This window comes from Hermetia illucens, chromosome 5, assembly GCF_905115235.1.
Source record: "Hermetia illucens chromosome 5, iHerIll2.2.curated.20191125, whole genome shotgun sequence".
Classification (NCBI taxonomy): Eukaryota; Metazoa; Arthropoda; class Insecta; order Diptera; family Stratiomyidae; genus Hermetia; species Hermetia illucens.
Genome location: NC_051853.1, coordinates 70359853 through 70376800, shown reverse-complemented (window position 1 = coordinate 70376800; position 16948 = coordinate 70359853). Strand labels below are relative to the sequence as shown.

Here is a 16948-nt window from a genome sequence, read left to right as displayed (position 1 = left end):
TGACTCCGCATGATAAACCAGTTTGTGCAAACAGAAATCTGTTGTGCCCTCGGTAGCACATATTTATTTGAAAATAATTTCAGCTAATATTTTATAACATTCCCATTGATTGAAGCAATCGTTAAATCGTTTACGACATTTTTATCATTCCGAAAATCTACAGGTATTAACAGGGCTATGATAATAGGATTACATTATATCTAATTTGCTTTTTCATGTATAAATGTCTATATATTTTACTTGAAAAATTAAATAAAACCTGCGCCATATATAAATCTGATCAAAATATGTGAAGGTGGGACATTTTAAAAATAGCGAGCATAATGGAAGCATTTCAACAAATTAAGTTTTGAGGAGCGAGAAAGGTGTGTTTAGTACTATCAATGCAAATTACTCTGAATACTTAACTATTTCAATTCTGTTCGGAGAAACTCGCATAAATTGAATTATCAATTTCATTGCTCATGTAATTAACAATTCTGGCAGAATATTACCTCAGATCTCATGTTCGTATCTGCCTCATTGCAGGAGCCAAAGGGAATTTGGCCAAAAGTCAGAGAAAGAAGATAAATATGTAGATATGTACTATGATATATAATTTTATGAAAAGAGTGAAAGGCGAATATACCTTCTCCATTTTCACACGAATAATGTTCAAAGTGTGTAGTATGCGAGCAGCAGATATCTATTTCAATTTCTAGAGGCGATCCATTTTTAGACCGTTCTCACTAGAAGAATTTTCAAATTTTTCCTTGCGATTTAGCGCGATCTTTTTGAAAGTAGTCAGCCGTTAGTTGTCGGACCGATCAGTCTTTACTAGATAAAAAGTCTGACCGACTTGCGCGTTTTTGTTCCTTCTACTTTTTATCTTTCCTTGAGGTGAGTTTTCTATAAATCCAAGAAAAAAATGAGAAAAAAGCGAATGAAATATCTAAAACGGTGACCATATTCGTATATGGCTGGAAAACTAGCGAAAAAAGTGAATTTTAATTAGAAATAACATTAACGCAACTGTGCATATTACGCAATAAGTGATTATTTTGGTGCAAATACAGATTAGTGCAAACTTTCAACTTTTGCAAAGGATTAAATATTCTGACCTCAAAGCCAGCATTCGATTTGACATGGATTACGCAATTTGCTTTTCTGGAAACTCAGTACATAAGCGTATTTGGAAATATACTCCAGCTTCCAGTGGGTTTGCAGTGTGGTGATTATGTTCTAAAGAAATCTTCAGACAATCTTGGATATTGCTACCTCAAACTATTTTTAAATTCCGAATTTATTTTTAGAAACAAGTGACTAAAAAGTGATGTGATTTTTTTAAGACGAAAGTTTAGTTAGAATATTTCCAATTTCTAGTCTTTTACTGAAAGATCATAATGTTCCAAATCTATCAACCGACGTACTATTAACTTTCTAAAAATTTGAAAATTACAGTAGTTGACTCTTCAAATCCATTTATGTATGCAACTGTCCATGTGTGAATCTCAGGAATCATCAAATTTTCTCGCGATCTGAACAAAAATATCGTAAAACCCTAATTTTCTTCTGCAATGCTCGAATATAAATTCGGTATGAAAACCGGCGCATGCGCCTGGTGCTAACTGAAATTAGATACGGAACATGGCCGACACCACGATCACATAGAAAATTTTTTTTTGGGCACGATCCCAAATACGGCTTCACATCAGATGTAGATTCTATTTTTATCATTTTTGCAATATGTTATTAATAGTGATTTGAAAAAAATAAATCCTTCAACCCATTCCACATTTATATTTGGGGACAATAATAAATTTTTACATGAATGATATGTTTTAGTATTTTCTAGTGGCTTATAAGCCAAGTAATATGAATAATTGTAATTTTATATTACTCTATGTTTAGGGCAGTACCTAAGATTTTTATTATTTCTAATTTCAGCTTCTTAAACACAAACCACCATGGCTGATGATGAGGTGAGGTAAGTATCCTTTATAAAAAAAATACTCTGCGGGGCAGATTAATAATTCAAGTATTATCTTCTATCAAATTCCTGCTCACTTCAACATAAAATATAACCTTCGAAAATGCAAAATTACTCAATCTACCTCATCATCAACATAATGGATAAACAGTGGATAAAGTGAAAATGGCGTACCTTCTGTTTGACGCAAGGTAAATGTCGTGAGTGCTTACTAACTTCAATTGTATTTGAATTTCGATTTTGAATTTTAGTTAGTTTTGTTTCCAAATTTTAGCTGAGATTTAGAATTGAGAGCTTGAAATTGGGATTTAGATGATTGGACTTGAAAGAGACTTGATTACAAATTGCACAAATAGAGCCTGCAAAATTGTATATAAACATTGTATATATCTATATAGCATATGTGGGGAGGATCATTCTTTGAATAAATATTACATCTGCTTATCACTCATTGACCACGTTGTAACAGGACATAATGATGGTCATAGTTGATTTATCATTAGTTAAAGTATTCCTACGATACAACTTAAATTAACTAAATGTATAATATCCAACCAGATTTCCAAATTTTAGACTATGATATATGATCCAATGTAGGAAGACTTGAACCAATAATAAATGAATTTAAACCATTTTGAGTGAAAGCCGATTTACTTTACTATCTGCAATTATATAAAGCTAAAAATTAGAAAAAAATGACAGTACCCTTAAGAATAAAATCCATAAATTTATTGAGCTAGCTCTAAATCTTGGAACTTTGAACATTATCCAGTTTTCGTTTAATTAACCGGGAATATATATATAATATATTATAAAACAAATAGCATATAGAATTGATTCACTAAAATAATTTTTCATATTTTGATATTTTTGAGGACGCCTAGTTAAATAAAACTATTATTTTTATATATTACTGAGTAACCATTTTTAAAGTTACTTTGGTTTATTCTGATAAATTATATTTCAAATTTAATTATTCTAGAATCTATTATTATAAATGAATACCGCTTTCTTGTTGATATTGAATTTCGGAGAATGATTTTCCCAAAACAAATAGCTAAAACCTTCTTAAGGTGACATAAGGGGCTGTGGTTGTAAATATTTGAAAATGAAAATTAGACGTTAACTAGTCTGAACAAGAAACTACTATCGCATATAAGCGAACTTACTATCTGAGAACTTGATCTTTCAGGGAAACTTGTGAGTATCTACTAACTTAGAATAATTGTTAATAAATATTGCAAACATGGTAGCAGGTAAAAAGAAAAGATTACTAAAAACCTGTGTACCTAAAACTCAAGCATCGTCTGTTGATTTATTTCAAAATTTTCCTAGATTCGATTAATGAAATACAATTCTTCAAATAATATTTTTGTCAATATTGAAAAATGAATAACCTGTTGGTTAATAAATAATACATAAATATAATAATTTCAAAAGAACTATGAAGCATTGTATTTCGTATTTTCAAAGCATTTACTAATACATAAAATTGAAAAATTTACGCCTTACAATGGCTAGCATGCAACTTTGGTTAGTCAATTAGTAATTCAATTTTATTATTGTAATTATATTTTGTGAAACATGTCGCTGTAAATATGTTTTTGTCGCTTAACTTCTTCATTCCATGTAATATAATAATTTCTTAAGTGCAGTGAAAGTATAGATCTTAAGGAAAAAAATATAAGTAATGTTTATTCTATAATTTCATTCAGGATTAGAAAATATTGAAAATATTACACCCCCATAATGAATTACCGTTATTATTTCTGAAAAGATTACCAAGTTTCTGATGTCACTACATTTTGCTTTTCGTAGTCAGACTCACAATTTTTGTACGAAAACATGCAATATATTATCTCTTACGTTCCTCAATTTCATTTTATTTAATCTTTTAAAAAAATGAATAAAAATGACTACTCCTACTAAACACTCAGGAAAAAAAATTCTCAAATAGTTGCGGTATTTAAAATCAAAAATTACTACCGTAACTAATATCTGGCTAGATCCTGTGGTGGAGCTAACTTTCAAGCCAAGAATTCAAAAAGGGTATCATCATCTTGAACCTAATTGAAACAAGCCTCTTTATTACTGAACTAGATTTTAGATTCACTAGCTTTCCAATACAATAAGAAAATTTATGGGCTACTCTCTCTCCTTGTCAACCTTTTAGCCTATAAGTGCTACAAATAAAGCCACATATCGCATATTTGCTACTAACCTGATTCACAAGATCCGAAATCCAGTCCAGTACACTTAGCTTGAGAGACTATCCTTCAATGGGGCAGCAAGTTTAAATGGCGAAAACTCTCTGACATACACCTACTCCAGACATCTCGATCTTTCAGCCCGGTCTTCAGTGGCGAAATGTCATAAGCTTCTTACCAGTCTTGTATATACTCTGATCGGTAGCATCATAAGAGAAGAGGAAACAAACGACTTGGCCGAACACGTGAAATTGAAGCACTGCAACATAGAAACAGTAATAAACTCACCCAGCACACCCTTGAATATCATATGTAACGACAGACAGACTTGGTTCCCCGATCCTACTAGGCATTTTGAAATCAAAATCAACTTTTTGACGATAATCAAATGGTGTCACCAAATAATGTATTCAAAGCTTCAACTACGGTTTTATAACTTTTGACGGAACTGTTTAAATGTTTTCATTTTTCAATTATTTATTAAATCGATTTAAATCCTTACATCGTTGGCAAAATTGGTGCGGATGTTGAAGACGTCCCTAGTTATCTTCAAACATAAATTGGGTTTCCGCTCTTCAAAAGTGGGAGTGTCTGTCGTGCTCAAACGGTTGAAAATTCTGGAAGCGATTATGATATCTGTGTATCTTGAAACATAATTCAATCTATTCCAAATCGTTTGAAGTGTACCATCTTAAGAATTCTTGCAAAAGGGGAACTCCCATGAGATGATGTTTGATTTGGACATTTGGACATTTGGATTTGAAGACAATGGACAATGTTAATTCTGTGAAAATCATCAAGACGCAGGTTAAAATATTATGCATGGTCAGCCTGCTCAATTTTATCTGGCCACTTATTAACTTCGACAGTCTCACCTAAGAAAAGCTCACTCAAGTTCAACATTTTCTGCCAATTTTGAAATTAAAGGCCTCCCTAGTCCAGATTAATCTTCTTCTCAACCATTAAGAAGTGATTTGTTCGAACAAAAAACTTGGAATCCTGATAAGGATGGTTCCACATAAGTCTTTTTCTTTTCAAAGGCTATACGCAGATTCCCTAATTTTAATACAAAACTTAATGACTTCGCCTGGCTCCAAATTCCGCTGTTCTATTTTGTGTGATCCAGAGAAACACTAGTTTTCGAATAGCGCCCTGAAAGTAAAGTCATACGTCACCGGAATTATTCTAACTGTCAGTTTATGCAGTTCCATTTTTTAACTACTTTCATAAGGCAAGCTGGACGGATATTCTAATTAAAATTCAGCAAACATGCCTCTTACTTCTTGTCTACATAAAAAAAACCGTTCCCGTAGATATCATAGCCAGTGCGTCCTTACACACTCATTGCAAAGAATTAGTGTGTCAACCATAACCAAATGAATAAACCTAAAATGCACAATTAATTCTTCTCCAAGTAAAGCCAGCGTGGCCAACAGAAACATACATATTTTTTTTCCAGAACAAGCACCATTCACTAGCAAATCCAATGTCTCTGCTTTACTTTTTCGGAAGTCGGGCTTGTCGAAACCCTTACCAAATGAGAAAAACTCGTCGTTCTTAATAATAATAGTTTGATAAAAACCGAAAAGATAGTGACCATCAGAAATACCATAAATTTCATATTATCATTACTCAAAATTATTAAATTAAAATTGGAATATTTTCATATAAAAGGGGTCCTTTTTCACTAACTCTTTTTACAACGTTTAAATCAACGAAATACTGCACTTTTGAAATTTTCAAACCATCGATCATCTTCTTGTAAGCTTTAAATGTACTATCAAACTATAATAGTTTTCGAAGATAAACAATAAAAGAGAGTAAGAATTAAGATATAATATTTATTTTTTATCTTTCGAAAACTATTTATGATAATAAGTGATCAACTATCTAACGATTTTCCTATCTCTAATTTACAGAAAAAGCGTCTCGAGGAGGTACATGGAGTCAACAAAAATACAAAAAATAAGAAAAGCACAACAACTACCTAAATTCAAAAAATAATGTGAAAGTCATTGCTCAGACTGAAAATATAGATGAATTTTGAATAATTTAACAAGAAATTTTATCGTATATCTCTTATTTCAAGCAGAAGTACCCACAGTGCTGTTTTATTTTTTCTCATTTGCAATGTTTCAGCCGATTCTAGAGTCAATAATTTAAAAAAAAATAAAATAGCTTTCTTTGATTTCCAAATAAGTAACAAAGATTTCCTCTTGCGAACTTATGTTTTCTAAAAGGAAAAAATCAGCTTAAATTTTCTATTTTTTTTTTAAATTTTTAAAATCATGATTTTAATTTTTGGATTAAATTTTGATTCAAATTTTTTCCATCCGAGCGTCCACTTTTCTGAAGAGTAACTATACAATTTCTTATTTAATATTTATCCAAAATTCGCTCGCTATGAGTCTAAGCATTGACTCATGAGAAAAAGTCAACTGAAAATAAACCATTCTATATAATTTCTACAAATAGGCAAAGAAGGCTAAACAAGCCGAAATCGAACGCAAGCGTGCTGAGGTGCGCAAGCGTATGGAGGAAGCCTCCAAGGCTAAGAAGGCCAAGAAAGGTTTCATGACCCCCGAAAGAAAGAAGAAACTCAGGGTAAGCTCTTTTCAACTACTCCTGAAGATAAACTTATTTTAATGGTTTTCCAATTATTACCCACATACAGTTGTTGCTGCGTAAGAAAGCCGCTGAAGAGTTGAAGAAAGAACAAGAGCGCAAAGCAGCTGAACGTAGACGCATCATTGAAGAACGATGCGGTAGCCCCAAGGATATTGGCAGTGCTAGTGAAGGTACTTTTTGTGACAATTTTCCGTTTTTATAATTATTACCATTTCAATTTGAAATCAAATATTTTATTTAATTCTATAGTTAATTTAATACCAATTTTAATTCGAACGGATAGTTATAATTTTACACTTTATTTTTTTACAAAACAACAACATTTTTATTCAACATTTTCTAAAATGTTCATTTTTGAAACACCGAATTTCCGTCCAATGGTAAATTTGGGTAAATAATTGAAATTTTGTAGACACAATTAAGAAAATCCTCAGGTCATACTATGAAAGGATTTGCAAATTGGAGGACAACAAATATGACCTCGAATATATCGTTAAGAGGAAGGAAGTAGAGGTACACATACACATAATAGTATATAATAACAATCGCTCATTTCTTAAACAAACAAGAAAGCTTAAAATTTCGCTAAAATTTATGATTGAACATAATAAAACCAAAATTGTTACGTCCACTCTTATCTTTCTTCCAAATTTTAATTATTTGCAATTAAATTTCAAAGTTTCAAACATATTAATAGTAACGTTAATTTGAGAGAAAGTCTAATTGCTACACTCACCTCTTACCATAACACTAAAATTTTATCCGAGTAAGTTCAATGCTTTGAAGCTTCTACCTTAAACCCATTTAAAAATTAATATGAAAATATAATGAAGATCTACTAAAGCTTTCGTGAATCGTCGTCGTCGTTGTTTACTTATTTCTACCACAATTTTTACAACAATAACCTGTTTTAAGTTTCGCCCTCCCCTTAAAAATTGGCCACCATTTTCAAATGAACATGAAATAACAATATAAATGGAAATGTAAGATACACAAATCAATAATAGGAAACCATACCAAATTTTAAAAATGAAAAGCCTTTTCCTTAATTTAATTCACATTTGACCCCAGCTATATTTGAAAACATCCCTGATTAAGTATAAAGGTGAACCTAGGCTTGTTAGAATTAATGAATAATCCAAAACAGACACATATGCCTTCCATTTATACAGACATACTATTGAGTATCATATACTTGAATTCCCCATACAATTTTTAGCATCAACAAGAAGTTGCCACACAATCCCATACAGATTATTGCACTTATTACACTATACATCATAAAAAATATTCAACGATATCAACCACACAAATTACGATTCTTAAAGTTTAGGAACACTCCTCAATACTCCTATCTCGCATCGTATTTATTATTATATGTTTTGTAGAAACTCTTAAATCGATCGCCAAACAATACCACCAAAGAATTGCCAAATTGGAAGATCAAAAATATGATCTTGAATATGAAGTAGCACGGAAAGGGTTAGAGGCAAGCGTTAATTTTTTTTTAGAAAACCGGTTACTTTTTTTCAATTTACGCTAGTAATTTTAAACAATTTAATTCTAATTTATATATATTGCTTCGTATTGAATAATTATTTTTTACTATCAAAATAAACAAAAGTACGTACTACACAAAATGTAGAAATAATCTATGAAAAAAATTGTTGAGTTAACAAAGCTTTTTTTAAAATTTTTTTCTAAAATCTTTTCCATAAAATAGATGATTTAATACTTTATTAAAGGTAAATATTAGTCCTAATAATAACAATCGTAATCTAATGACGTTTACTCGTTTTCTCAAGATGGCTATTTGAATTTTCCCCAATTCTTTACTTTTGTCTGCTTACCCTGTCTTTATTACTTACAGCAGCGAACTGTGATAATCGTTTTCAATAATTTTGGTATGGATCCCATCTCACTTCTTTCTACTAATGTGCATAGCTCCAATATTTTCCCCCTGCACTTCTTTCTGGATGATTTCTATAACCATGATTGATTCTATTTTCTATATTGGGGAATGCACGCCTACTTGTTGTTTTCCCTTAATCAATACCCTTACAATATGGTAAAATAGTACCTTAAAAGGGGCAAGCACGTCCACATCGACCGTTTGCCAGCTCAGTTGCAGTCCTTTGCCATTCCAAAATACCTCCCCAGCGCCCTACCTGTTTCTTTTCTTCCATCTAAGTTTAGTAACATCTTATAACTGCAATTCTATTTAAATATGTTTTTCCTGTGCTACATGCACGCTAAGAAACTAAATGCATCTCATCTCGCACAAGAAACTAAATGCATCTCTCTAGTCTGTAATCTAAGTCCGAACAAACCAGACTCCTTCATATAAAATATACCATCGTTTCCACCTCCTACTTACAGTAGTCACGAATTCAGCATTAGTGGTTTATGAAACAATGCCCCATTAAAAAACCAAGGGTCTTAATCTCACCCTCCATGAAGGTCAATAAGAATGACGTTTACTTATGAAGATTTCCGGAAATGGTTTTAATCAGGTCATTTTTTTACATGAATTTTTGCGAATTCACTCATCAAAGTAGACTTGGTTACGGTTGACATGACACATAAAGTCGTCCGTCCATTGTTAAGCCAAAATGTTGACTTGCCGATTCGTTAATCTCCTCATTACTGTTTATCTGCAGCGTTATCTAGAAGTAAAGATGATCCAGTTACATTTTCAGCGTGAGAACCGTTCCAAACAATAATTTTTTTCTTATAGATACGCTCAAATAATTTTACTTATTTACTATGCCGTTTAACCAAAAAGGAGCATCATCACTGAGAATGATTTTTCTAAGAAATTCGGAATCAATCTTCCTGTTCGATCAAACCCACTCAAAAAATTTCGACGCACACGATAATCATTTGACTCTAGGTTTTGGGTCAATAACATGGTCTCATGAGTTTACTATATTAAAGTTTTAGAACTTTCACGCATCTTTGGAATGCTGCAACTTATCGGCCCTAACTCAATTTAAGTGAAAAGGGACTTACCTCTTTATTCCCTTATATTTCCCATATATGCAATATCAAACTTCCTTGTACTTATCCCGTACCAACATATACGATTTTTTTGTATATAGTCTATTTTGTATACCTAATTTGCAACAATTCCCCAAGGAGGTTTTCATGCCTTTGAATACTTTCTTTTATTTACTAACTAGCAACTTTTTAAATATGACCCTTTATAAAGTACCAATCCTTTATATGATATTTCAAATACATGAGCAGATATTTCAAATAGTCATCTGGTCTGAAATTCGTTATAACTCGAAATTTCATCGTGATCACAAATAAATAATATTTATTCATTTAACTCCAGCAAGAAGTTAAATGCATTTCTGTACAGATTCGTAAATAATTGAAAATATCATGTAAAAAAAATAGTTAATCCACGATACAATACCGTTCAACTTAATTTATTTAACAACAATTTCGCAAAATAAATATTTTGTGAATATATATAATATAAAATTATTATTAACTCAATATAAATAAACATGATAGTTCGTTATTAGTTCTAATTTTTTTACTTCTCAAGTTTTTTTGTATTACGTTCAGTAACAGGTAGCCTTTAATTAAACACGGTGTTTATCATTATATTCATTTTTGAATATGTAAATAAGTAGAAGTTTTCAAATAATTTTTCATCAATTCTTTGTTTTATTAGACTAAAAAAGAATAATAACACCCTTTTGAAGAGCATAACATATTTAAAGAGAAACAGTAAAATATATTTACAATAATTATAAACAAAAGTGAAGTGCATTAGGGAAAAATATGAAATTTTCTCCAGGTATCCAAGCCTTCAAAGCGAAAATATCAAAACCAAAACTAGAAATTATCATTACGACACCAGCCATAATTATCTGTTAAATCTAATTTTTATAGACTTTTTTGTTGATTTGCATCAAAAACAAATTCATCTTAATCCATATCTCTCTATATATAATACCCTGTATATATTTAGCGGAACTACAAACAGTATGTAAACAGTATTGGCAAAGGATGTATAATTTGGAGGGTGACAAATATGATTTAGAGCGAGCTTACAGAATAAAACAACTCGAGGTAAACAAATTAAACAAATTTCTCTTGAAAGAAACAAATTTATTTAAGCAGGCAGAATGCTAGAACCCATACTATACTGCAAAAAAATGAAATATTTAGTGAAGCATCAGAATAGTATTTTTGTATATTTTTTCTGATTTTTTTCGTTATATATTTTTTTTTTTTTACTGTGCTAGCCGATATGAATATCTTTGCTGAAATGTAAAATACAATGAACAATCCATGCAACAAATTTAAAATCTGAAAAATGGAGATTAGTTTTTTTGATATTTTTTTCAAAAAGATTATAAAAAGATTATATATTTTTGCAAGTGAACGAAATTGCCATCTTTTGATATTTCTGTCTTACTAGAAGATAGTTTGATAAAGTTTAAATTTACTACGTCTGACTTATTTTTTATGTATTTTATTTTTTTCATTTCGATTCTATTTTCTTTGAATACTTCAATCGAATTAGCGATTATTCTAATACCAATCTATTTTTAAATAACTTATTTTATTCTTCTACTATGATTTAACAACCAAAAGTGAAGTATTTTCTTCGCACATTGATTTTATGATTTCTGCAGAAACGTAATACTTTGAGCGTCGATTTGAATTATTGTCTGCTTTTGCGAGTTTCACTAGTAACTACTCTTTTACAAGAGCACATTCATAAGAAAGAATAAAATGTCACCGTATGATGGTGATCCAAATCAAAATTTAGTAGTAGAAATGACACATAACACTGGACAGAATATAATTGTAGGCTATAGAAGCGTTTGAGCATTTTCAAGGAAAAATATAACTCTATGCAATTCCGACCTTATAATTTGAAAGGAAAATAATGATATGCAAAGATTCCCTTTATGTTCCTAGGACACCTAAACTATTTGGGTTAGAACGTATGTTAAACTCACTTTTAGAAAAGAGAGAAATCCTAATTCCTGCTGAGAAGCAGCCGACTTTTCTTTACTGGAACTGAGAAATATTATCTTTTGTTATTTTGAAACGAAACAGCACTATATAAATCGCAATGCAGTGCTTGCATAAAGAAACTTTGAAAATCACATCCATCCATAATTCGACCACAATCTCAGAATCCCATGTACAGAGCGAATAAAAAACTATTAGTGTAGAAAGCAAAGAAAACCAAAGAATTCGACGTTTATAAATAATTCGTTGATGTTTTTACAGACGAATTACGAGAAATTTGTGAAGAATATTACGAACGCATGTATACTTGTGAAAGTCAAAAATGGGATCTGGAATACGAAGTCAGGAAAAGAGATTGGGAGGTACTGCAAAATGATAAAAGTCAAAAACAAATCAAAAATATAAATGTGAAACGTACCCGACACACCAACATTTACAGAACAATTTCATTCAAAACAATAATTTTTATTTTAATGCAAATGATGGACTGATTTGCATTATTTTTGTAGCACCTCACAGAATTTAAAACACAAAAAGCAATTGAATTTTTATTCACACATTCTACACTTCTCCATTATACATCGCAGAAAACATAGGGTATTTAAATGTTTTGGTTTTTGTCCACTTTTTATTATTTTTGTCCAGAATTTTGTCACAACCTTGAAGTCCTTGTACAAAAAAGAAACATAAAAATATCTTTTTAAGTATATTTTCATCTTGAGTATGTGAAAGTTACACTGCACTTTTTTTTGTCGAGTATTGTATTATGTAAATAATATCACTTGAATGAAATATGTGCGTGCTGATTCCAAAAAACAATGCCCAAAGGAAAAGAGAGAATCCTTTGAATAAAACCACACCTTCATTGCATTAGCCGCCATAGAAAAAAAGCCAGATTCAGATGTTTGCCATCAAGAAAGTGAAAATATAACTACCTTTAGTTTGCCTGTAGTACCTCAGAGTAGTCACAACATAGTAGAAATTTGGTGTCAACAAAAAAATTGTATTGCATTTCGACACCAAAACTACGAATAGTGAAATATTTCTCTTCGTGCATAGAGTTTTGATTTGTTTGCAATTTCATACCGATTTGATGCTACTGTAGAGCTTCCATCCTTGACAAAAAAATATTCCATGTAGCTCTGTTTTATTTTCGTGAAATAAATTTAGAATGAATCACAACCAAAAATATGATTCCAAAACTACTGTACATAAATTCATTTGTTTTTCGAAATTCTGATTGAGTAGTGATATTTTAGTGAAAGAAAAGCCTTTTTTCTTTAGAGTATCTAAGGTAAGTGTCCTGGAAATTGTCATCAAAATTGACCAAATTGATTGATTTGAGTGAAAAATTCCTAATTGGGGAAAAAGCCAAGCTTGAATTTTGACAAAAGAATAATTTTCAGCGCATTATTCTTACTTTAGGATCTTTTATTATCAAGAGTCCAGTTTTTATATGTGTCAAAGAAATAGACAAGCTCAATTTATGTACCTCTCACACCCCGATTTTAATGTTGAAAGGAAAACTATTCTTAAAAAGCTTAGCCCCTGTAACTGAACTCATAAAGGAGATATAAACAAATACAATAAGTAAAAAAGCAGTTGTGATTCATTATTGATGATAATACTTTGACCATTACTGCATGCTGTCCTCTACACTTTCCCCCAACCTCACCTTCTCAAAAAATGAATAATTACCAGTGTTTTATTAATCTCTGATTTTTACTGTCTACTTTTCTTTAAAACTAGTGAATAGAAAATTTCGTTCACAAGAAAATTGTTATGAATCCGTTAAGACAAAGAAGTATATGAAATTTTATAATAGTTACTAAAGCAAAATTCAACAAATTATCGAGAGAACCCAAATTTTTCAAAATGATATTATTCGAAATTAATATGGAAATGTGAAAAAAAAATCTAGGGTCTATCAGTAATTTAGTTTTCAACATTTTTTGTTACCTCCCTAGCAAGTAGCAGCAGTATGGCACATAAGATCAACTAACACTGAGTTATAAATAATTTACTGTATTGAGTATTTTTTCTTTTAACTTAAATATTTAGATTCCCGCTAGAGACTAAAATGTAGGCATATATAATCTTCGTTTTGATTGGTCATTTCGAGGGAACTGCTTCCATCTATAATAAATATTTCCCCCTATTAGCAGAGCTTTATCGGCGAAATAGTTCTTAAAATTTTGTTGTAACTTCACGAAATCCTTGGAATAGTGCTCGGTGGTAAACTAGATTTATTTTGTAAGATTTGTAAAGGAGAGTAGTCTCCCTAACGCCTACCCACATGATATTTCACAGGAAAATAGAAAATATATTTTCCTCGAGTCACTTTTTTCATTATTCGATAGGCCTTCCGAATATATGCCATATAATAAATGAGTTTCGGCTAAATGCATTTACACCATACAGATATTAAAGGAATTTATCACCAAAAAGCTTTTCTTAGCGCTAAAGCAAATTTTTAATATAATTTTGCTATTAGCCAGTGTTTTATCTTTGAAAATATTGCAAGTGTTTCAAATGTTCTATGATGGTGACTGATCCCATCAACTTTCTTCAGACCATCAATAGAGGGCTTAACTATTTTTCCTTCTTCTCCATACATATCCCGTACGCCCTTTTAACTCGTAGGTAGTATTTTTCAAAGAATTAGATGGCGTATTTAATTTTATGTCCAGTTATTCTCGTAAAATCTTCACCCATTTATAAAATTTATTTTTCCTGGTTGCCTGGGAAACAAATGTTAGCTGGAGAACACGCAAGCTTTTATGTTAACAAACTGGATGAAGGCAGTACCCCGACCTAAACGTAATAATAGATGTGAATAAACCGGCTCCATTTGCTTTTAGTATATAATTAAAATAGTTTTTTGAATCCTTCTTTTTTCAATTCCGATTTTTTTTAATTTTTGCTTTGACTTTCAATTTATCTCTTCTCTTCTTCTTTAGAAATTAAATTTTTCAATATTTTTTCTAGTATGTAATTACTATCTCAGTTGTAAATTTTATTTATAAATATATTTTTATAGAACAACAATTTTTAATATAAATACCCTATCAAAAACTCTATAAACAAACACAGAACATTACACAATACACAAATTTACACTTTTGATTATTTATTTTTTTTTTTTTGAAATCACTGCAATAGTGAAAACAAATAAAAAAAACTCTCCACGAAGGGAGACACGTTTGTTACAACATATATTTGTGCCATACTGTGCAGTACCTCGAATCCGAAAATTGTCATTTGAACCTATGATATATAATCGTTCCGTTTTAATTTTTTGATATTGTATTCTGATGAAAACATAAAAATTCATACCAAAATGATCAGATGTTCATAATTGTAATTAAATATCCGTAGTGAATTGATGATCAACATATAATCGTATTATCAAATTAAAAACCGAATTTCACCATGTTCCATTATAATTTTTGTGATTTTCAACCATATTATGTTGTTCCTATACAAGTAGGATCCCGTTCTAAACGTGCAGTTGAAATACTTTATTACCATTATTGTTATTGATAAATTACAAAAGTATGTTGGCGGGAAACCGTAATTTTTTTGTAGTAATTGTTGACAATTTTTCAAGTATTTTTGGATCCCGAATGTTTCACTCGTATCATTGTTGTATATTTGAATTTAACGAAGAAGTTGGCAAGCCATATAAAAATTTACGAAAATAAATCTCGGCTGCTCAAGACCCATAAACAAAATGATAGATATATAAAACCTTCTTCTTTCTTTAGCAATCTAAGAATTATAATAATTTTAATCAAACATGAAATATACAAACGCCTGGTAAATCGCTAACTCACTTCGTTAAGCTCAGAAATATCCTAATAGTAAAAATATTTCAAAAAATACCGTTCAAAATTGGGAAAATCATAAGCCACCACAACTCAGAAAATCAAATCAGTTTAAAGCAGGACTTAAACCAGAAAACAGGGAAAATCATGTAGTTAGAAGTATTTTTATCTAAAGAAAAGAAAATAAGATTCCATCTGGATGTTATGTGGTCTGCATCGGTAACCCAGTATCTGTTTCATTCCATTCCTATCATCTGTATGAAAAAAATATTCAATCTTATATAAAGTCAAAGAAAAGTGATGTTGACACCTCCACTACTTCTATTCCTTCATCTTTCTCCAAAGCTGTTTCAAATCAGCAACTGTCTCACTTCTCCTTCACTTAATTTTTCTATATGCACATGAATAATGGTATTTGTTTCATTTATATAAAAAACAAAAAGCACAATTGAAAAATATATAATTTGATTTGTGTCCTCTTTGCTTGCTTTCTGTGTAATAAAAAAAAATTCTTCAACTACAAAACAACGTAAGATACAAATGCAATTTACGTTAAAAACTCTATGTAAATATGTATGAATGTTTTATTTAACTGAATTTTGTCTTGTCTTTGTTTGGCAATACTAAAAATGCTTCTTTCTCATTACTTTGTATGTGCTTTTGCTGCTACTATTTGATATTTAAGTAGTTTCATATCTTAGAACAGTTTAACACAAATTTTACTAAATTTGGATTTTTATTTATCGTCTAGATCAACGACCTCAACGCACAAGTCAACGATCTTCGCGGCAAATTGTAAGTTATTGTCTAAATATAATTTTATCATTTTTATATGCACCAAGCGTAGAATAACGAATCATTTTTTCTTTCAAAATTGGAAACTTAATATCCATAAATCCAAAAAGGATTAGTGCAACCAAATCTGTTAATGCGTTTTTATTTAAATTAACATAAAGTTAGTTGTATTCACTTCATTTTTATTGATATTTGTGATATATTTGCAAAATTCTTTTACGACACCTTTTGTAATTATAGGTATATATTCATTCATAGTGCATATACCACTAAAAATGAAGTCACTATGACAAAGCCATTACAGACTCGAGCTTAGACTACCTTCGATCATTGAGTATAGATGTTGCATCTTTTAATTTCAAAAGAAATCGTCCTACTTTGTGGAGGGTTTTTAAGCTTATGATATCTTCCTTCTCATTTTTTCTGGCACCCCTGAGACATAGTTAATTGCAAAATATCCATTTCGGCTTAAATCTCTTATGGTGTTCTCCACTATGTTAGCTATATTCTTTAATTTT

At 30.5% G+C, this 16948-nt stretch overlaps 1 protein-coding gene across 15 annotated transcripts in view; it reads left to right on the top strand.

The window, feature by feature from the left end:
• The first annotated feature begins 722 nt into the window (after positions 1-722).
• Positions 723-16948, top strand: part of LOC119658388 (troponin I) — a 36946-nt gene continuing 20720 nt past the window's right edge. For 2 of the 15 annotated variants that reach the window (XM_038065757.1, XM_038065765.1), the window contains exons 1-7: positions 724-879; positions 1927-1961; positions 6096-6113; positions 6652-6780; positions 6851-6974; positions 12070-12170; positions 16387-16430. In XM_038065757.1, coding sequence (XP_037921685.1) covers positions 1947-1961; positions 6096-6113; positions 6652-6780; positions 6851-6974; positions 12070-12170; positions 16387-16430 — 431 coding nt within the window. In that variant the 5' untranslated portion in view covers positions 724-879; positions 1927-1946. Of the gene's footprint in view, positions 880-1926; positions 1962-6095; positions 6114-6651; positions 6781-6850; positions 6975-7216; positions 7318-8192; positions 8294-10792; positions 10894-12069; positions 12171-16386; positions 16431-16948 lie in introns of all 15 variants that reach the window. The other 13 variants (XM_038065767.1, XM_038065764.1, XM_038065761.1 and 10 more) reach the window with 9 other exon arrangements.